Source organism: Sebastes umbrosus, chromosome 21 (genome assembly GCF_015220745.1).
Source record: "Sebastes umbrosus isolate fSebUmb1 chromosome 21, fSebUmb1.pri, whole genome shotgun sequence".
Taxonomy (NCBI): Eukaryota; Metazoa; Chordata; class Actinopteri; order Perciformes; family Sebastidae; genus Sebastes; species Sebastes umbrosus.
In genome coordinates this window covers 23,854,926-23,877,846 of record NC_051289.1, presented here as the reverse complement: position 1 = coordinate 23,877,846, position 22,921 = coordinate 23,854,926, and the positions used below count along the sequence as shown (strand labels likewise).

The 22,921-nt window shown below is 45.1% G+C and overlaps 1 protein-coding gene across 1 annotated transcript in view; it reads right to left on the bottom strand.

Moving 5' to 3' along the window:
• rsu1 (Ras suppressor protein 1) overlaps positions 1–22,921 on the bottom strand; it is a 36,644-nt gene that overhangs the window by 7,579 nt on the left and 6,144 nt on the right. Inside the window, exons 4-8 of the mRNA XM_037756956.1 lie at positions 20,839–20,959; positions 17,297–17,415; positions 12,826–12,908; positions 11,961–12,075; positions 11,706–11,838 (exon numbers count right to left, since the gene is read on the bottom strand). Coding sequence (XP_037612884.1) covers positions 11,706–11,838; positions 11,961–12,075; positions 12,826–12,908; positions 17,297–17,415; positions 20,839–20,959 — 571 coding nt within the window. The remainder of the gene's footprint in view (positions 1–11,705; positions 11,839–11,960; positions 12,076–12,825; positions 12,909–17,296; positions 17,416–20,838; positions 20,960–22,921) is intronic.

Genomic DNA, 22,921 nt, shown 5'->3' with positions numbered 1-22,921 from the left:
TCTGTGTGTGTGTGTGTGTGTGTGTGTGTAAAGAGATTGGAAAGTTGGTATTTTCTTTCCTTTATCAGGATGTGTATGTGTGTGTTACAAAGTTAAAAATATGTATGTATGTGTGAGTGTGTGTGTGAGTGTGTGTGTGTGTGTGTGTGTGTGTGTGTGTGTGTGCGTGTGTGTGTGTGTGTGATAAATGTGCAGGGAGGCCAAAGGCCATTGATCTGATGGGGGCCTTCCTCTCACAGCCACCTCATCTTCACCAGAGCTGCAGAGCAATTTAGTAGTTTCCTTTACAGCCGGAGAAACATTAGTAGGAAGGAAGAAGAAGGAGGGAAGAAGAAGGAGCTGTGAAGATAAGGAAGGGGGGAGCAGGGAGGGGGGAGGAAAGGAGTAGAAAAGATCCTAATTAAGATTCATGATAAACAACTGGGGCTTTTAGCCAATGGTGGCAAAGATCTCTGCTCTCATCATTAGTTAGTTACAATTCCTGCTGACTCACCAGTACTTTGACGGATGTGTGTGTGTGTATGTGTGTGTGTGTGCATATCAGCACTACTTTATCCATAAATGTAATCAACAAACATATCCTCAGTCCTTAAAATTTCAGTCCTGGTTGATTTGTCAACAAGAACCTTGTGTGAATATATCTGTAGCTGCTGCTTGTTGGGCTGACAGTGGTCAACATACTGTATGGCCCAACCCTACCTATTGGGCTGACGGTGGTTAACGTACTGTATGGCCCAACCCTACCTATTGGGCTGACGGTGGTTAACGTACTGTATGGCCCAACCCTACCTATTGGGCTGACGGTGGTTAACGTACTGTATGGCCCAACCCTACCTGTTGGGCTGACGGTGGTTAATGTACTGTATGGCCCAACCCTACCTGTTGGGCTGATGGTGGTTAACGTACTGTATGGTCCAACCCTACCTGTTGGGCTGACGGTGGTTAACATACTGTATGGCCCAACACTACCTGTGACCGTGAGATTTGGTCTGGTGGCATTCTGACTTTATGTAGTCCACATCTACTTTTATACAAATTTCCCCACTGCGGGACTAATAAAGGAATATCTTATCTTATCTTATCTCTTATAACGACTGAAGTGGTTCTAGGTTTGTTTGATGCTGCACATATTAATATTTCTCCATTTTGAAACTTTTTATTTCAAAATGTAATGATGTATGGACAGGATATTGAGGTGTAGTCGGGGGAGGGTCGGTTTGCAGTTCGGTGTGCTGAGGATCTCGTCGCTGCTTTTTGCAGATGATGTGGTCCTGTTGGCATCATCGGTCTGTGACCTCCAGCACTCACTGGATCGGTTCGCAGCTGAGTGTGAAGCGGCCGGGATGAGGATCAGTACCTCTAAATCAGAGGCCATGGTTCTCAGCAGGAAACCGATGGATTGCCTACTCCGGGAATGAGTCCTTACCCCAAGTGAAGGAGTTCAAGTACCTCGGGGTCTTGTTCGCGAGTGAGGGGACTATGGAACGTGAGATTGTCCGGAGAATCGGAGCAGCAGGGGGCGGTATTGCATTCGCTATACCGCACCAGAGAGCTGAGCCGGAAGGCAAAGCTCTCGATCTACTGGTCAGTCTTCGTTCCTACTCTCACCTATGGTCATGAGGGCTGACCGAAAGAACTAGATCGCGGGTACAAGTGGTCGAAATGGGTTTTCTCAGGAGGGTGGCTGGCGTCTCCCTTAGAGATAGGGTGAGAAGCTCAGTCATCCATGAGGGACTCAGAGTAGAGACGCTATTCCTTCACGTTGAAAGGAGCCAGCTGAGGTGGTTCGGGCATCTAGTAAGGATGCCCCCTGGATTGATTGATGGATGTAATGATGTTGCCGCACTAACAAAAGTCATTTATCATATGGCTAATTAATAATATGAAATAATTATTCTGTTTTAATCCTATGGGTCTAATGCAAACATGTGGTCGAAAACGTGTTTTTAGAAAGTAAAAAGTGAAAGCTGATAACACATCGGGGATAAAAACAGATATGTGGGCTAAACAAAGCTTATTCAGTGTTTTTTTGTAGAAGAATCCAGAGGGTTTAATCAGTGAGATGGCTCAGAACTGAACTGAGCAGCCAGTGCAGACAGGTGGGAGAAGACAGAGGTTGTAATATCAGCCCTCCAACTGTAAGACCTTCTCACTGCAGGGCCCTGGTGCAGCCAACTCTGTTAGGCATTAATGCGTGAATATAATTAGACAGCAACTGAGAGGGAAGGACTGCACACTGCTTTCCAGCAGAACTAATCAGGCCTCGTTGAGCAGAAATGGCTGAGAATGACATGAAATATGTTTGCATGTTGCTGTGAAGATGATGTAAACTGCAAAAAGATTGCAGCCATTTTTTATAAAGCATGCCAGAAGTTTCTAGAATGATTTCCTACCTTCTAGGGTGCCACTGGTTTCAGTACATGGTGAAATAAGCTTTAATAACATGTTGAATAAAACAGCACGCAGTAAGTTCTGTATGTTTATGATTTTTCAGTTTTTACCAGCAGCTGAGCTTGTTGCAGGTTTAAATATCCTCAATCATATTGTTTATGCTGCTGTAATATTATCTCCACACAAGTTTCAGCTTTGTCAGCGGTTTATTCTAATAATCCAGAGCAGCCCAAGTTATCAGTTATTAATTTGTTTTTCTCTGCGTGACAAAATGGACGTGTGTTGTGAGAGGGTGTGTTTCCCCTCGGTTGACTGTTCTGGCAAACCGATATATAGCCCAACTGTCCACCAGAGGATACCGTTGATATTTAACGCATGTATGAAGGTGCAGTACCAGCAGGGGGCAACAAAACCACTTAAGCCCGGTTCAGACTACACGATATCAGCCCGATTATAGCCCGGCGAGGCCGTCGTAGGGGATAGGGAACGATAAATGAGTGTTGTGTGTGAAAATCAATCCTCTTATCTCGTGTAGTGTGTCATAGTACACGACAACCGACGCCACGTCTGGGACGCCCCACAACACCGCAAGGAAAGGTCTAGCCTGTCAGAATTTATCGTCTTGACACGCCTAGTGTGACATCTCCAACGACGTGTTCCTTTGCGTTGACCAATCAGGTGCTCTCTCCAGCGCGCAGTCGCAGTCAGGTCACTTGGTAATAAACAAACATGGCGAAAAGGAGGAGGGATGCCGAGTTTGCTGCCGACAGCCCATACCGTCATTTCTGTGCCAGCCGGGAGCACATCCACAACCATTTTTTCTTTCTTTCAATTTCCTTTTCGCAACACAAGACCGCCAGCATCACACACAACGCTTCTGTCGCCATGATTGACAGTTGCTTCAACCGCCTCCCCGATGACGTCTGAACTCGCGCATGATCTTGGAATACGACGTGCTGTGATTGGTCGTGGTCATACGTGTAGTCTTGCCAGTCACCCGACCAAGACACTGCAAGAGTTTATGGCGCTGTGATCGTTAGATCTGATATGGTGACCATCGTCAAAGACAAAAATATTGTGTAGTCTGATCCCGGCATTAGTTAGGAGTAGGAAAAACATCATGGTTGGGCTTAAAGGAACTGAGTAGGCTTGTTTTTATTGAATAATCGCCATAGACAATGCACTGCTAATTCTGTCATAAACTTATTTCATTTCCTATAAAATTGTCACAATAAAAGTCCAGTGGAGGGAGGGCCGAGAGTTGGCAGCCTTGTGCATGAAGGCAGCTGGTTGGCAAACACTTCTCTACAGACAGCGGGGGGGCAGGATATCTGTTTCCACCCTGGATCGGGCAGCACAGATGACTCTACGATAACAGTCTATGTTATATCCTGTTGTGTCGACTGCACAAAAGTCAGTTGGATCTGGTAAAACTGGTTGGATCTGGTAAAACTTTTAGATAAAGACAAGATTACGACAGAAAGAACTAAGGAAGGGCTAAGAGAGAAACCACATCACAGGAAGGAGGAAGTTACTCAAACATGTATTTATCTAAATACTACAATACTAGCATCCTCCTTCAGAGAGAGAGAGAGAGAGAGAGAGAGAGAGAGAGAGTGGGGATATGTTGCCTGTCATACATCAGTAATCCTGTTATCCTGACAGAATATGTAGCTCATGACACATTAACATACTGCAGAGAGAAACCCCTGTTACCCCACACTATTACACTATCTTTTATTCATTTCTTGCTGTCTCCCTTTTTTTCCCCGTATCTCTCTCATCTTCCATTTCATAACATATCGGTGAGAAAATGTGGACTTTTCATCTTCTGTTTCAAGAATACTGCGATGTTGAAATGACTTCAGTTTATACTTGTGTATCTATATCTACTGTAAATGTCATGTTGTGAGAATCATTAATATTGATACTAAATGTCATGGCCATCCAACAAGCACATTACAAAAATGCCTCACAAGGCCTTAATGGCACCTAAGGCGTAAATAGTGTGTCGGCTTGCCTCCACAAACCATCAATTGCGCATTATTGAGCTTGCAATAGCGTCATGGCGAGGAGACAGTAGCGCCTCAGCAAGGTTACAATCGTGGCCTTGTTGAGGCTACAATTGTAACCTATCGAGGGGTTCATCATAGCCTCGCCAAGGCACAAAGGAAGAACTGCCCCATGCGGGTCAGTGATCGTTCAAATACATGATCTTATTCACTCGTTGTTTTAAGCACAACTGATGAATGCAATTGTGAAATATGAGACCATAGCCATTTAGAAATTCAAAAATAGATAACGTAAAAATCACGTTTTTATTTTCCAACTTTCATCCAGTAAGCTACGTTCACAGCAAAGCCAGGGGTCTTTCTCATCTCCCAGTTTTGTACATCCTTGAATCCTTTCCTCAACCCCTCTCCTCGCATCTTAGTCCCACCCACTTCTCTGTACTTGCTCACTGTAAAATCCAGAATAGAATTTAAAATTGTCCTCCTCTCCTACAAAGCCCTAAACGGTCAGGCCCCATCATATCTTAAAGAGCTCACCCCACTAGAGCAATGTGCTCCCAGAATGCAGCAGGTTTACTTGAGGTTCCTAGAGTCTCCAAAAGTAGAATGGGAGCCAGAGCCTTCAGCTATCAAGCTCCTCTTCTCTGGAACCAGCTCCCAGTTTCAGTCCAGGAGGCAGATACCCTTTCCACATTTAGGAGTAGGCTGAAGACGTTCCTCTTTGATAACGCTTATAGTTAGGGCTGTTCCAAGGCTGGCTCAGGCTGCCTTGGACCAGCCCCTAGTTCTGCTGCTATAGGCCTAGACTGCCGGGGGACTTCCTATGACACACTGAGCTCCTCTCTCCTTCTCTCTCTCTCTCTCTCCATCTGGGTGAATTAATGTCCCATTTGTACATGTTACTAACTTGATTTCTTCCCCAGAGTCTTTGTGCTGTCTCGTCTCACAGATATCCATGGATACCTACGTATTTGTGAGTACCCAAAATTACGCACAGATGATGCTTACACATTGATCATTTTGAGACTAATTTCACTCTTTTAATCCTTGTCTTTGACGCTGGTAACCAGGGTTTGAGTCCCACATGGGGCAGGTCTTTCTCTGCGCCTCGATGAGACTACGATGAACCCCTCGGCAGCTACAATCGTGTCCTCGCCAAGGGGTTCAGTGAAGCCTCGATTAGGCATTATTGTAACCTTGCAGAGGTGCTATTGTCACTTCGCAATGGCGCTTTTTTAGGCTCACTGAGGTGCAATTCATGCCTTATGGAGGCGCAATTTTCTGCCTCCCTGAGACGCAATTTACACCTCGCTGAGGCGAAAGTTAGGCCTCGCCGACGCGTAATGAACATTCTAGTGTTCCGAAGTATTCCGCTGAGCTCTGACCTCCCTGTGGAGGGGGCACGAGAAAATACGATTTCTCTACCAAGAAAAATAGTAGAGCACAGTATTATCACTGCTTTCACATTCAAGATACATCCTATGAGATTAGACAGAAACTGTGAACACACATACACACACATCTGTCTGCACCTCCAGAGTTGGAAGATGAAGGACATTTAGTCAGGTGTGAATGAAGCTGTGAAGACATGAAGAAGATCTCTTTGGGAAATTGTTTAACACCTGCCTAAAGACAGGCTGCCGCTAGATGTGTGTGTGCATTCTGTTTCACTGTTGCACTTCTTCAAATGCATTCATACATCTTTCTCACCCTCACACATGTCCCGACAGTCTGTTTCTACAGTTTCTCTCACAGACTGAGGGGTGTCTTCAGTGTGATGGCCGTCACAAGAGGGAGAACAGACTGTAAGAATGTCCAAGCACTGAGGCCTTCGGTGGTTTACCTTCTCACCTCGCTGCAGTGTATAGTCCTGGACCAGGATTCAAATCCAACCCACGGCTCTTTGCTGCATGTAGGGATGCACCGATACCATTTTCTTTCAAACTAAGTACAAGTACAAGTACAAGTACTTACATTTGGGTACTCGCCGATACAGAGTACTGATACGAGTACTTCTCTGTGCCAAAAGACCCTCGTTAACAGCCAGTTGGAGGGTGTGAGCGACACACGGCAGGCTGGAGAGTCCCGCATACGAGGCGGTGTACCGCGACCGGCTCTAGGTCGGCTTGGAAAGGCTCGGGGCGAAGGTGGCTCGCAGCTGCAGCTTTACAGCACCATGACGGGGCTCCCTGCCCCCAGTGCGACTGTCGACCGTGGCGAACTGTCCTCAGTGCGCCCCAACCGCGTTGTGCCGCGGCCCACGTAAAAGGCGCCAGGGGTCTGTGGCGTTGTCGGCAACCCATTTTGTAACACGGACCAAGGAGTCTAACGCACGCACGACTCAGAGGGTGCAAGCAAAACCCTTTGGCGCAATGAAAGTGAGGGCCGGCGCGCGCCGGCTGAGGTGGGATCCCGGCCCAGCGGGGTCCGGCGCACCACTGGCCCGTCTCGCCCGCAACGGCCGGGAAGAGGGAGCGTGAGGATCCGAAAGATGGTGACAAGAGGTTAACGCTGCGCTGCTGTAAAGTGGTATCGGTGGCGTTGTATCGGAGCCGTTTTGCGAGTACAAGTACGAGTACATGAGCACAGTATCGGACCCGATACCCGATACCCGATACTGGTATCGGTGCATCCCTAATTTTGTTTATGCACTTTTTTTGTCACATTAAAGCATGTAGTAAGTAAACTTTTAGTTCATCAGCTGGCTGGCTGGTGCCTGGTGCTGGCTCAGATATCTGATTTTTAGGACATTGTGTCATAAACGTGACATCCTCACGTACCCAGATGGGTAATACAGCCTAAAAAATAAAAAAATCAACCAACCAAAGCTTGACTACCACTATTACCATCTTGTTTTCCTGCCTCATCGATCATGTAGAGAGTCTGTCAATATCTCGTTCATTTAATATTCGAGTCATTTTAGCTTTTTTATTATAGAATATTTTTTGGCCTTCTGCCTTTGAGAGTGAAGAGAGAAACATAGGGGAGAGAGAGGCATGACATGCAACAGAGGTCCCCAGTTGGAATCCAACGGTGCAGCCGTGTGGCATCGCCAACCACCGTGCCATTGGGGCGCCTCTCATTTGAGCTCATTTGAAGAACATGACGTTTGTGTGTGTGTGTGTGTGTGTGTGTGTGTGTGTGTGTGTGTGTGTTTGTGGTTTGCAAGTGCATTGATGAGTGATAAATATGCATGTGTTGCTTTTATGAGTGCTGGCTTTAACGCTGACAGTGATTGATCACAAAGATAGGCAGTCCATCATCCAGCCTGATGGACACGGGCGACTGGTGCATTTGATCTGCTCGTCATTAAACCAGAGCTGTCAATCGATTGAAATATTTCATTGCCATTAATCGTAAATGAATTGCCCATTTTTTTTATCTGTTCAAAATGTAACTTAAATAGAGATTCGTCAAGTGTTTAATACTCTTATTAACATGGGAGTGGGCAGATATGCTTGCTTTATGCAAATATATGTATATATGATTACAATTTGGGGGTCCAGTGCCTTGCTCAAAGGGCAACCTGGCAGTGCCCAGGAGGTGAACTGGCACCTCTCCAGCTACCAGTTCACAGTCCGTACTTGGTCCGCGGGCGGGACTTGAACCAGCGACCCTCCCACTGAGCTACTGGATTCAACTGTGCTGCTTTCCGCTGACCCATATGTGCCTGTTTTCTCTTACACTGTGTTCACATTAGGGATGTTAATAATTAACTGTTTAACCGACATTAAGCGTCTTAACGCTATCGGTTAAAACGGTTAAAAGAAATATTAATAATTAATTAAAAAGCTGAGAAAAACTCGTCACTTAAAGGAGAAAAGCTGGTCCACCTTAAGAGGCGGAGCCGGTGTTACAGATACAAGAAGTTGGCTCCAGTCTATAGCTTGCTTGAGCGGAGGAGTTGTGGCCTCGTAGCATTTATTCACCGACAAATAAACTGTACACACGCTGTCTGCTACACCTACGTACACAGTTATAACGCCACCGACAACGCACACACGGTCTGTCGGAAACTTGCTGAAGTTACGCTACGCTGATAGAGCGTATGTGTGTGACTACGGGGAGCACGAAGCTAACAGCAGAGCTACAGATGCTAACGTAGCACAAACACCCACACTGTTTTGTCGGACAAGCGGTGGAAAGTGGCTGCATGTCGGCGACACTACACGCGGCATCGTGGCTGCTAAGTTAACGCTCCCGGACGGGTGAACTGAGGACTCAGTTGTCTGTTGTGCTCATACACTGCAGCTGGCGCACCGCTGCATACGGGGCAAAAATCTTGTTGGTTAACGGTTAATAATCGGTTAACGAGGTTCGGTTAACGGTTATATAACACACAACATATATTTATTATTTTTACCCCTATCAAAAGCCATAACCCCATAATTTATCATATCTTCAACTGTGCAATACTGACTGAACAGTACAATAATTTAGTGTAATAATTCAGCTATGCAATAATCTAACTAATATTCTTATTTTACACTATTCTTGCATTTTTATTAATGCATGCATTCATATTATTTGCATAGATCCTATTTTTCAGCAGTATTATTTGCACTGTTATATATATTTCTTTATATTTTCTTATGATTTCTCTATTTTTATATATTTAAATTTATATTCTAGAATGGGAGCAAAACGTTACTCTCCCCAACGGGGAGAAGGAAGTTCGTCCCAAAGTGGCCGCTGTATTGATCCCCTCCACCTTAAAGAAGGGTGCTTCATTCAGCTGTGAGTGTGACTACAAACGGAGTGCACTCCACCACGGAAAGGGAGGGTACGTGTCCACAGCCTCCGTGCTTTTCACGCCCCCCATTCATTGTCTATGTAAGCAGCCGCGCAATGCATTCTGGTAGCGTGGCGTTGCGATTCGAGAGACTAGGCGTCGCGACGCCCGCTCCTTATTTGCATAAAGTGGAGGGCTCGTCTACTTTATGTAAATCACGGGCGTCTGACGCGACTCGCCACCTCTCGAAACTCCCGAGAATCTTTTAAAATAAACGTTGTTGATCCAAAATAAAGACAGATTCAGCAACTGCACGGCTTATTTCTCGCCTCAAATGTTTTCAGAAACACATTTTGGTGAGCTATTTTCGTGAAATAAGAGAAGAAAGTTTCCAAACGAGCCTCCATACTGGTTCCGGTTTGAAAGCTGGGAGCAGCAACCAACGGCGGGAAAGCGTTCGTCCAATCAGGAGCCGGGTGCCTTGTTTCTAGGGATAGCACACCAAGCGTCCAATGTTGGGAAGCGTCGTGTCCACTCGCGATAAAAAACGCCCCTGTGGACACGTACCAGGAGAGGGTGTAGGGGCCAGATTGGAATTGGGCCTTAAGTGGTGGACACACTGCCCGCATCAGGCTCGCGTGAGTCTCGCGTGGCGTGTTGTTTTTTTATTTCGGCGTCCATGTTAACAGGTTAGAGTGGACACACTGCCCGCATGAGACGCACGTTCACAGACAGTGAAAGGGATCTAGTGACTGTATATTAACATCATACCAGCAAGACTTTACTGCAGTTTCCATGTCTGGACATCTGTAGAATATGTCACAGATAGTGAAAGGGATCTAGTGACTGTATATTAACTTCATACCAGCAAGACTTTACTACAGTTTCGAGGTTTATCTGTAGAATATGTTACGGAGATGAAAAAAAAGTAAAGTTAAGTAAACTTGTTTTTAAATCAACACTTCCTGCTTTCATTTCAAAATAAAAGCCCTCAGGCGTTTTTTCTATAGTCAGAATCCCTTCATTTGTTAACACGAGGCTTTTATTCTGAAATATGAGCAGTCAGTGCTGTGAAAACACGCAGTCACTTTGAGACCTCCAAGAATTGATAACGTTTGGGGTTTAAATCAACACATCCTGCTTTCATTTCGAAATAAAAGCCCTAAAGCGTGTTTTCTTTGCACAGAATTCCTTCATTTGTTAACACGAGACTTTTATTCTGAAATATGTGCCGGACAGTGATGTGGAACAAGCAGTGACTTGGAAAGCATCATAAATGAATACAGTGCGGAGTTTTAATTGTGGATTATTACTATTATTTACTAATTACCACACGTTTCTGAACCTTTCTCTGTCTAAAATAAATATAAATCATATTTATCATGAAGTTAAATGGCCATTAAAAGGCAAACTCTATGTAGAAAGAAAGGGCTGTCAGCAGCAGCAAAAACACAGCTGACAGGTAGCAGACACGCTCCCGACAGGCAGCTAACTCGCGTCTAGTGTTAACACCCTAGGTGTGCATCACGCGGCCACGACGCAACGCTGCCGTCAGGCGAGCCTGATGCGGGCAGTGTGCCCACGGCTTTAGTGTTTGTGTTTCTGTGGTGCATGGCTGTTATCCAGCTGCAGGAGAGACAGAGAGGTGTGGTGGAGGCTCATGAGAGCAGAGAGGTCAGGTGAGGTGATTGACACAGCTGGTGCTCATTGTCTAATCACACTCTCTCCCTTAAATAGCAGTATTGTTTCTGGACCTCCGATGGCTGAGACACACACACACACGCAGATGGGGGACACGTACTGTAGGCTGGCGGTGCTGTGGACCGGAGAGCTTAAAAAGAGTCATGTTTGAACTGCATTACAAGTTGTGAATCTGTGTTAAAAAAGAGTGTGTGATCAGCCGTAAATTAAAGAGTGTGTTTGCCATGAGGGAACCCCACGGTAGTAGTAGCAGTCTTGCTACAGTGAGCGACCAGAAGGTGCACCATCCAAAGAGTTGGATATTTGTGTTAGATGTGTGTGATCAGTCACAATAAAGTGTTCTTGTAGTTCTTGTAATATCTGCAGAACAGTACTGGCTTTAACACTCCTGCAGGGTAAAATGTACAACTGTACAACAATTCACACCACATTCATTCTCTCCACATGATGAAAGACTCACCCCCCAACACACATCGCTCATACAAGTATGCAAACATAACATAGAATGGATTTTTTTGTCTCACTCGCACACCGTCACACAGTGCAGGGATCAGTTCCAGAGCTCGCCTCAGAGCAGCAGTTTTGAAGCATTCACACAGAGGGATTTGCAGCATCTCCTTCTGCCTGGAACAAAGAATTAATAGCAGCCTTCTGCTAACCTCCAACACCACAGAGGAGACTGCTCACACTGTCTGTGCTCAAACACACACACACACACACACACACACACACACACACACACTTGGACTGTACCGAGTGTGTGTGTATATATATATATATATATATATATATATATATATATATTCTGTTAATGATCAGAGTAAAGTTCAGGAGTCGCGTGTTGGCTGTGCGTTAGTGTCAGTACTTACTACTTGTAGGTCTCCGAGCGAACATATTCAAAAACATGGGAGACGCCCAGCTGGAACTGGTCGGCAATGGGAGTGACCCAGGGATTGTTCTCTGCTTTAAACACCTGCTTCGGACCAGTCAGATCCAGATTACCTGCAGACAGATGGACAAAGAACTGAGTACACTCATCACCTGGTAATATGAGTAATACTGCCCTCTGCCCACTGTGTGTGTGTGTGTGTGCGTGTGCGTGCGTGCGTGTGTGTGGACAGTACCAAGTTCAGGGGGCAGGACAGTCAGTCTGTTGCCCTGGATGTGAAGCTCTTTGAGTTGAGCCAAGTCCCCGATCTCCTTAGGCAACGAGATGAGATCGTTGTCCCTCAGACTCAACTGGACGGGAGGAAAAAAGCAGAAGAGAACTGAACACACAACATTGTTTTCTCCAATTCTAGTTTGTACTCAAGACACTGACAATCCACTGTCCAGGTGCAATGCTCAGTGCACTGAAACGGTCTCTCTCGCCTCACCTTGCCATGAGTCTAGGTACACTTTTGTGCCAAATTTGAAGAAATTCCCTCAAGGCGTTCCGGAGATATCACATTCATGAGAGTGGTACAGACATGAGGTCACAGTGACCTTGACCTTTGACCACCGTATCCTAATCAGTCCACAGAGATCTGATATGTTCTAATTTCAATTTGATTGGCCACCAGTGTGTTTCCACAAGTTAATACATCTGCCAAATATATCATTGACAGACTTATTCTGATACATCCTCCTTCACTCAGATTGTTCATTAATGTCTTCAGTGCATCAGCGCATAGTCACTTTATTTGTATGTTAATAGAAGTTATAAGTTGTGTGTAGTTAGTAGTTTATTAAACCTTTTATTTATAAAAGGACTTGATCATGTGGTTTGTGTGTATGAAACATTATGGTCACTGTACACAAAAACTCAGAAGCAACCTTCAGAACTGAGACTTAATGAATGAATTGGTTTTAATTCATCATTTTCCCTGTTCAACTAGTGCCCCAAGTCGGATTTAATGCAAACTAAATTCTGTCATAGCCGAATTTCAGTCCCTCTACTTCATCTTTTAATTCATGTGTTCACGATGCAACGCGTCGACATTAACTTACTATTTGCAGCTTTGTCAGCTTCCCGATGTCGGCAGGCAGGGCCTCGAAGTCGTTGTCACTCAGATAGAGAGCGCGGAGGGTGGCTGCAAAACAAGCATCTCTGTTAGTCCTAACCAGACTGGAATCTGATCAATACCACCAGTCAAGCCTGATTAATAATACAGCCTCACAAACTGGACAGAATCAATCTAAACAGACCTTCTGCTGTCTGGCAAAGACAACAGACAGCGAGACAGCTTTGTCAACGTTCGGCGAAAAGAAAAGGGTCAGCGGCCTCTGTGTGGAGCTGAGAGAGGAGCTGACAATGTTGTCTCGTGGAACTGTTACAACATGGAGCCAAAAATGCTGCATAGATGCTGTGGAGTCCTATTCATCTTTTAATGTGAAATCAATATTACACTGTATATGAGTAATGTAGCCCGAGGCCCGGCTCCTCTTCTTCCCGTGACCTCGTCACCTCTGTTGCCACCTGCATCCGATCATTATCAGCTGAGCCTCACATCGGTGGGCACGGTAGAAACCAAAACTCTATTTACATCCTCTTTAGCATTAATTCTCTAAAAGTTAGGGGTTAGTCCAGGGGTCAGCAACCTGCGGCTCCGGAGCCACATGCAGCTCTTTAGCTCCTCTCCAGTGGCTCCCTGTGGATTTTTAAACATGGAAATGAATAACTGTTTTTTGTTTAAATTTAATTTTTATTTATCATTGTTGTAGGTCTATGGTACGACGGAGTATGAGGGCCACATTGAGGAAAAATAAATACATTTGAGAATAAAAGTCATACTATTACAAGAATAAAGTCGGTAAGTTTACGAGAAAAAGAAGTCGTAATATTATGAGAATAAAGTCATAATATTATAAAGTAGTCATTTTACGTGTTATTTTCTTTTTTTTCGTAAAGTTATGACGTTATTCTCGTAATATTATGACTTTATTATGGAAATCTGCGATTTTTTTTCTTGTTGAGCCCTCACTGCATTAGACTTATATACTTAGACTATAAACTGTGTTACCACAATGCTCAAATGTTTTGCGGCTCCAGACGGATTTCTTTTTCTTTTCTTTTCGTTCAACTTTTTTTTTTTTACCTTGATCAATTGCAAACTGTCTCGTGGGGGCGATTAGACGAATATATCTGCGACGGGCTGAGTCCATCGCCGATTGTTATTTTTATTTCTATTTCTATTTTGCTTATTTAATGGTCTGCCCCCTCGAGAATTCAAGTTGATAAGTAATTAACCTGTAAAGGTCAATTCAAAGCGTGCACGAATAGGAACTGGCAGTTGGAGTTGGGCCATGTTATACATGTTCTGTTACTATTTCTGATGAGTCCTTCACTACTAAATGACAATTAAAGTAGAAACATTATGTTTATTTTAGTGGTTCAATATCGTATTTTGGATTTCTACTAGAACATGTCTACATACTTTAAAGGTCCCATATTATAAAAAGTGACATTTTCATGGCTTTTACATTATAAAGCAGGTTTAAGTTCTATATAAATACTGTGAAAGTATCGAAACACTTAATCCACAGAGAAATACACACAGCCCGTATTCAGAAACTGAGCTTTTGAAACAAGCTGTCAGGATTTCTGTCCATTTGTGATGTCACAAATCTACAATATTTAGACCATTTCAAAGTTTTAAACGTAAACATTCTAAATGTGTCCCAGTTTATTTCCCGTTGCAGTGTATGTGAATGACATCAGCTGACAGGAAGTAAACATGGACCCAAGCTGTTGCCTAGCAACGCAATTCCATTGCAATTCCATTGCAATTCCACTGAAATGAACTAAAACGAAGCGTTTCAGACAGAGGGTGAATAAAGGTATATTCAAGCAGACAGTATGAGGAAAATAAAGTTTATTAATTAAAGTATGTAAACTTGTTCTAGTAGAAACCCAAAATACAAATATGAACCTGAAAATGAGCATGATATGGGACCTTTAATGTTCAAAAAATGTTTAAAGATGAAGTTTCTGAATACGGGCTGTGTGTATTTTGATACTTTCACAGTATTTATATAGCACCGCCTGCTTTATAATAAAAAAAGACATGAAAATCTCAATGTCTACAATACGGAACCAATATATAAAAAAAAAGTGCTGCACCCAGCGTCTTGTTTCAGAGCTGCTCTGAGCGCTTCTAGTAGGAAATATCTTAACTTCTCAGACAGGCGCTGGGAGCGCTTTTTTGATGAAGTGCTGGGATGAAGTGCTCCCCAGCACCCTGCCAGCGCTCTTCTGTCAAAGAAAACCGCTATACGGACACTCAGCCTACGCTGTCTTTAGTGGTTACTGTCCAGCTGATCGCTGCTGAAAAAGAAAAGATCTCAAGGTGATTTCTTTTTGTTTCGTTGAAGTACAGGAGCCTACAGGCTGTAATGTTTCAATAAAATTAGACTTTCACAATGAATTCCCCCGCCCCCTGCGTGAGGTTGCTAGGCAACCAGCGGAGACTCTAGAAAGTCAAGTCAATATTATTGATATAGCTTTAAATTAGGGGCCGTCACGATAGCAGATTTCCACAACAGGATTACTGTGGCCAGAATAATTCCCGATAACGATATTATCGTGATATCTAAAGAAAATTTGAAAAAATTAAATAATAATGCTATCAGTCAAATTCATCTTGTTCATTGTGCATTTTTGTCTCTTTTTTGGCAAATGAATTACACTAGAAATACGAGTGTAGGGAGGGGGTAGCTGTGGCTCAGGGGAGAGAGCGGGTCGTCCTTTAACCACAATGTAGGAGGTTTGATCCCCGGCTCCTACTATCTGACTGTCCCAAGTGTCCTTGAGCGAGACACTGAACCCTTAATGCTTAGGATGGGTTAAATGCTCACATTTCATGTATGTCCCTGTATGAATGTGATGTGATCTGAGAGGCGCTGGGTTATTTACATAATATTATCATACAGTATGTGTATTATTAACGTGAGTTTTTTTTTTAAATATCATGGTTATCACTACCAGAATATCGCGACACCTCTACGTCAAATCCCAACAGAAGATATCTCGAGACCCTTTTCATACAGAGCAGGTCTAGACCGCTCTCTTTACACTAATACACCGCCATCTGACTACCAGGAAGCACTAATTTCATCTATTAGTCTCGTCACCATGGAGATACAATGGGCTATAGTACAATGATGCCCAAATCAATAACAACTTACTACAGTTCCCAGGTATCAATGTTCAGTAGATGATGACCTTCTTGACAAAACAGCAACATTAGGGATGCACCGATACCAGTATCGGGTCTGATACTGTGCTCATGTATTTGTACTCGTCTCAGATACAACTGCACCGATACCACTTTACGGCAGTGTGACACTAACCTCTCGTCACCATGTTTCAGGTCCTACCGCACGCGCTCACGCTCCACCTTCCCGACGGTGCAGGCGAGACGATCCGGTGGTCCGCCCGACCCCGCGGGGCCAGGATCCCACCTCAGCCGGTGAGCGCCGGCCCTCACTTTCATTGCGCAACAGGATTTTGCTTGCACCCTCTGACTCGCGTGTGCGTTAGACTCCTTGGTCCGTGTTTCAAGACGGGGTCGGGTGGGTTGCCGACATCGTCACAGACCCCTGGCACCTTTTTTACGTGGGCCGAGCCCTGCCGTGGGGGCACGACGCGGTTGGGGCGCACTAAGGACAGTCCGCCCTGGTGACACTTTGGCCACGGCCCCGGGAAGCACCTTCACCACGAGCCTTTCCAAGCCGACCTAGAGACGGTCGCGATGCACCACCTCGTATGCGGGACTCCCCAGCCTGCTGTGTGTCGCTCACACCCTCCAGCTGGCTTTTAACGAGGGTCTTTTGGCACAGAGAAGTACTCGTATCGGTACTCGGTATCGGCAAGTACCCGAATGTAAGTGCTTGTACTCGTACTCAGTCTGAAAAAAAGTGGTATCGGTGCATCCCTAAGCAACATTTTGGGGAATGTAATCATTTATTTTTAGGTAGGTAGTGAGGTGCAATGTTTTAGTACACAGAAGCCAAAATAATATACTTTATCAGTATATACTGTAAATGTGGTGATGCTAGCTAAAATAATACTGTCAACAATAAGTCAACTACTGCCCAAAGGGCCAACTATTGGCTACAGTGGGCAGCTACTCAGCTAGTCAGTGAAACTCCCGATTTTCCCCATCAATACATTGATTTGTTGAGGACATAATGAAAGATTGTAAACTGTAATTAGTCCGTCTCTCTGTGTCAGAGCTGTGATAGTCTGGAGAACCTGTCCAGGGTGTACCTTGCCTTCGCCCAACGTCAGCCCCGCCACCCTTAACAGGATAAGCGGTTGCAGATGATGGATGGATGGAAACTGTAATTATTTGTCCTTTACTCTAGGATAAACACAACTGTCAGAGCAGTGTGTTTGTGTGTGTGTGTGTGTGTGTGTGTGTGTGTGTGTGTGTGTGTGTAAGAGTGTGTGTGTGTGTGTGTGTGTGTGTGCACTCACTGAGGTAGAAGAAGTTTCCAGGCAGGGAGTTCTGGTTCAGGTTGTTGTAGGTGAGGTCCAACACTTCCAGAGCCGGCAGTGAACCAAATCCTCTGGGCAGGCCACTCAGACGGTTCATACTGTCCTCACAAACACATATAAAACATACATTACACTCACAAACACACACACATATATATATATATATAAAACATACATTACACACACAAACCCACCGCTGTAAAAAATGCACTTCATTGCCTTTTTAACGGCTTTCCATTCAACTTCAGCCGATGTTTAAGGACAAAGTGACATTTTCTTGAACCAAATGATTGCCTCATTTCAGAATGTTCCAATCAATGGTACAAGATAAACCTATTTAGGGTTAGTAGACAAAATGCAATCATTATAAGGATGTTTTGTGTGTTTCTGCTCTCTCTCCTGTGTCTCTTCAGGTGCCCTCACTTTCATTGCGCCACGGGGTTTTGCTAGCACCCTCTGATTCGCGCGTGCATTAGACTCCTTGGTCAGTGTTTCAAGACGGGTCGGGTGGGTTGCAGATATCGCCGCAGACTACTGGCGCCTTTTACGTGGGCCGAGCCTCGCCCTGGGGGCACGACGCGGTTGGGGCGCACTAAGGACAGTCCGCCCCGGTGACACTTTGGCCACGGGAAGCACCTTCGCCCCGAGCCTTTCCAAGCCGACCTAGAGCCGGTCGCGGCGCACCGCCTCGTATGCGGGACTCCCCAGCCTGCCGTGTGACGCCCACACCCTCCAGCTGACTGTTAACGAGGGTCTTTTGGCACAGAGAAGTACTCGTATCGGTACTCGGTACTCGTACTCGGTCTGAAAAAAGTGGCGGCTCATCTCGCCCGCCGGTCGGGGAGGTGGAGCATGTGATAGGACCATGGCTGTATAAAGAGAAGGATAGGACCTGAAAGATGGTGACGAGAGGTTAACGTCACGCTGCCGTAAAGTGGTATCGGTGCCGATGTATCGGAGGCGTTTTGCGAGTACAAGTACATGAGCACAGTATCGGGCCCGATACTGGTATCCTTGCATCCCTAGCTTTAATCAATTACAGAAATCATCTAAAGCAGGGGTGCCCAATACGTCGATCGCGATCTACCGGTCGATCGCAAAGGTAGTGTGGGTAGATCGCATGGCTTTAAAAAAAAAAAAAAAAGTTCTGGAACTTACTCACAGAGGAAAAGTACCCCAACATGAGGAAATGTGCTACCTCCTTGACTGCATTATTCGGCTCCACTTATTTATGCGAGTCAGCCTTTTCCCACATGAAGATTATTAAGTCCAAATACCGTTCCACCTTGACTGATGATCATTTGGAAGTGTGCTTGAGGCTGGCTATCAGCAGCTACTGTCCGGACTATGCATCCCTGGCTGATTCCATTCAGTGCAAGTCATCAGAGTAAGGTAATGACAAAATGTACAGAGTTATATTGTACAATATGGGTTCATGCAGTTATGCAAGGTACACCAACATATATTGTACATATAAAGAATACTCAATATATTTATAAATAAATATATGTTTTGCATTTTTATAGTAGGTAGATCATTTTGACTTGGTCATTTTATAAGTAGCTCGCATGCTGAAAAAGTGTGTGCACCCCTGATCTAAAGTGTGCGACCATACTCCTAAATCTAGATCCTGTGTTTCCAAACGTGTGATCAGGTTTGTGCTGTTTGTTCGCTGCATGTCCTTGTGGACTAACATCACCCACGTCAGTGAGTGTCCAGCTAAGCAATGCCTGGACAGATTGATGAGCAGACAGGGAGGATTTGATGATGTAAGAGACACCAGCTGAGTTTATGCACATATATGCAATGTGTGTGTTTGTGTGACAGGTCATAGGACAACTATTCTATTTCAATTCTATTATGTGTGTTTGACAAATGAGATTAAGCACTTACACGGTTCAAACACACAGAAGCATGTACACTGATAAACACACAAACACACACACACACACACACACACACACACACACAGAAGAGAAAAACAAACAGAGGATGAAAAGTGAATACACAGCCTGAATAGCAGTGTGAGGCTTACACTATCCAGATGATGTTTGTCTGTGGATCAATACACACCAAGGCTTCCTCCTAATCCTCCTGTCACTGACACCCCGCCTGTGTAAGCCTGCACTCGTATCTAAACACGCACACGAAGCATTTCTGGCCAACAGGTGAGGAGCTGAACCTCCCCCGCCCATTTGTTGCACACACGCACAAACACACGTCCATGTCATTTTGACGTCGGGTTAGTTTATATTTGTTGTGTTACACACAGAATGAAGAACAACTGTTGGCGTCAGTATGTGTACATTGATTGTCATGAATGTCTGAGTATTACTTATGTTGAAAATTGCTGGTGATGGCACACTGCAAAGGGAAATGAAGTGGGCTTTAGCTGAGGATCAAACTGAAGTCTGATTAAACCTGCAGTTAACCACAGTTTAAACAAGCTCTCTTTGTTATACAGCCTTATGAACCAAATCCAGTAGAAAGGTCCAAAAGAACAGCTGTAGCCACTGACAATTTCAATCTAACACTGACTGACGTGTTTAATTCAGTACCTGTCTACTTGAAAAACTAGACCAAAACCATCCAATGCCGCTTCTACAGGTGTGTGTCCCCCCTTCCCTCCACCCCCCACTCTCTCTCTGGCCCTCTCTCTATGCAGGCAGAAGGAAAGAGGCAGGGTGACGCGTCATGATGCGTCATCAGTTACACTGCGCATGTCCTAAAGCCTGTGGTGTTAATGCACAGGCTGAGTGGAGTAATTAGAAAAAATTCCCGAATTTCATGATCCGGATCGCCACCAAAATCTAATGGATTGTTCATTGTGCCACACCCACTCCCTCCAAAAAAAGTCATTCAAATCCATCACAGACTTTTGGAGTTATCCTCCAAACGGACAAACCAGCAAACAAACCAACCAACCAACAAACCAACCAACAAACCAACCAACAAACCAAAAAACAAACCAACATACAAACCAACCAACCAACAAACCAAAAAACAAACAAACCAGCAAACAAACAAACCAACCAACCAACAAACCAACCAACAAACCAACCAACAAACCAACCAACAAACCAACAAACAAACCAACAAACCAAACACACCAACCAACAAACCAACCAACACACCAACAAACAAACCAACCAACCAAAAAACAAACCAAACAAAAACCCAACAAACAGAACCAACCAACCAACAAACTGACCAACAAACCAACAAACCAACCAACAAACCAACGCCAGTGAAAACACAACCTACTTCCTAGGCCTTCAACCTTGGCGGAGGTAATAAATAAATAAAACCCTTCTTTGGAATCGTCTTCCTACCCAAATTCAAGAGGCTACCTCAGTCGACTCATTCAAAGGTAAACTCAAAACACTTATTTTCGCATCTGCCTTCAACCTCAGTCTGCCATTAAAATACTGAACTACCAACTTACAATTCTGTATGTTTTCTGTATATTTTGCTAATTCTGTGTGTGTGTGTGTGTGTGTGTGTGTGTGAGAGTGACATACCCGAGGTTGAGGTGTTTCAGCTTCTGAAGACTGCTGATCTGAGTAGGCAGCTCTTCAATCTGGTTGTTGAACATGTTCAGAACCTCGAGGTTCTTCAGCTCAGAGATGTTAGCAGGCACCGCTGGAAAAAACACATACATACACACTTCTTCAAGATGTTCATAGCTTTTTACACAGAGCGTGGGTAGCACTCATCAACAGCACCAACTCCTGACAACCAGCTCATCACCATGCGCTGCGGGGGTTCTGACAAACCTCCTGTAATGAATAAGCTTGCTGTGTCGGCCCGGCCTCTACGTGGTGACATTTGAACAGCACACATATTGCAGTTTCTCTCTTCTCACTTCCATCTGCAGTTCTATTCCCCTACGGTCTGCAGCCACAGATCAATGGGCTGATAACAAAGAGCAGGAAGTTTATGGGATTATCAGACTGATCAATGGAAGAAGAAAGAGATGGAAGCAGTGGAAGGAAGAGGAAAAGAGTAAACCGGCGACCAGGCCCTGACCTGAATGCTGCCTGGAGAATGAGTGTTGGAGAGGTGAGGTCTGGGCATACTGATACTATATCAGCTCCATCTGTGTGTGTCTGTGTGTGTGTGTGTGTGTGTGTGTGTGTGTGTGTGTGTGTGTGTGTGTGCAGAAACACACCAGAGATTTTTTTAACCTCATGAAGATGTAAAATACATAATGTATAAACTGTAAGACTGTTGGACCCAGTGTGCCACTCATATCTAATCATATCATAATCATCTACAGTAAGGTACACATGCTCTCAGTCCAGTCTGTTTCTATCAGAAACTGGCATTTGGTGGACACACACACACACACACACACACACACACATACACACACACACACACACACACACACACACACACACACACACACACACACACACACACACACACACACACACACACACACACACACACAAAGAAGAAAAAAATATGAACGGTAGTCAACGGCTAGAGATAACCATTTTTTGATCTCGTTTGAATTGCGCCACGAATCACACATATGATGTTTGTCAATTTAAAACATAATTTTTACGGATGCACCGATACCACTTTTTTCAGACCAAGTACAAAAGACTCTCGTTAACAGCCAGCTGGAGGATGTGAGCGACACACGGCAGGCTGGGAAGTCCCGCATACGAGGCGGTGTGCCGTGACCGGCTCTAGGTCGGCTTGGAAAGGCTCGGGGCGAAGGTGGCTCTCGGCCGCAGCTTTACAGCGCTCCCCGCCCGGACCTCGCCACACCGTGGACAAAGGGCTCACTGCGCCCTCTCTCCCCGCCGGGGACGACCCGGTGCGGACTGTTTTCAGTGCGCCCCAACTGCGTTGTGCCGCCAGATCGGAGCTTGGCCCACGTAAAAGGCGGCAGGGGTCTGTGGCGATGTCTGCAACCCACCCGACCCGTCTTGAAACATGAATCAAGGAGTCTAACGCATGCGCGAGTCAGAGGGTGCAAGCAAAACACCGTGGTGCAATGAAAGTGAGGGCCGGTATGCGCCGGCTGAGGTGGGATCCCGGCCGAGTGGGGTCGGGCGCATCACCTTAAAGTGGTATCGGTGCCATTGTATCGGAGAGTTTGCGAGTACGAGTACATGAGCACAGTATAGGACCCGATACCCGATACTGGTATCGGTGCATCTCTATATGGTACCCACATGTAGCCTAGAATGTAATTCACGGGGAAAGCAATATGTTGCCACACCGGGGACTTCACGGAAGCAGAAGGATTTTTCCAGTTCTGTCGTTTCTCTGTCTCAGACAAGCCTAAGTAGGCGATGGGTGGAGAGAAAACACATACTCAGAATCGCCAATCCTGCTTTTGAGGTTGAAATCAAAAGCTTGTCTTGATGTAGAACCCCTACAGCATATGGAGTGGAACAGGGACACAGCAACCCTGCAGCCCGGGTCACAATGCCAGTGCTTACAGTACAACAGCCAACAGATAGATGGTCCACGGTGTGTCTGAAAGTCAGGAAAGACTCTGTCTGCTTTTAAAGGTCCCGCTGGTTCGCCGAAGATGTCAGAAATCAATTTCATTTAGCCGGCCTCTCCGTCTGTGGGCCACTG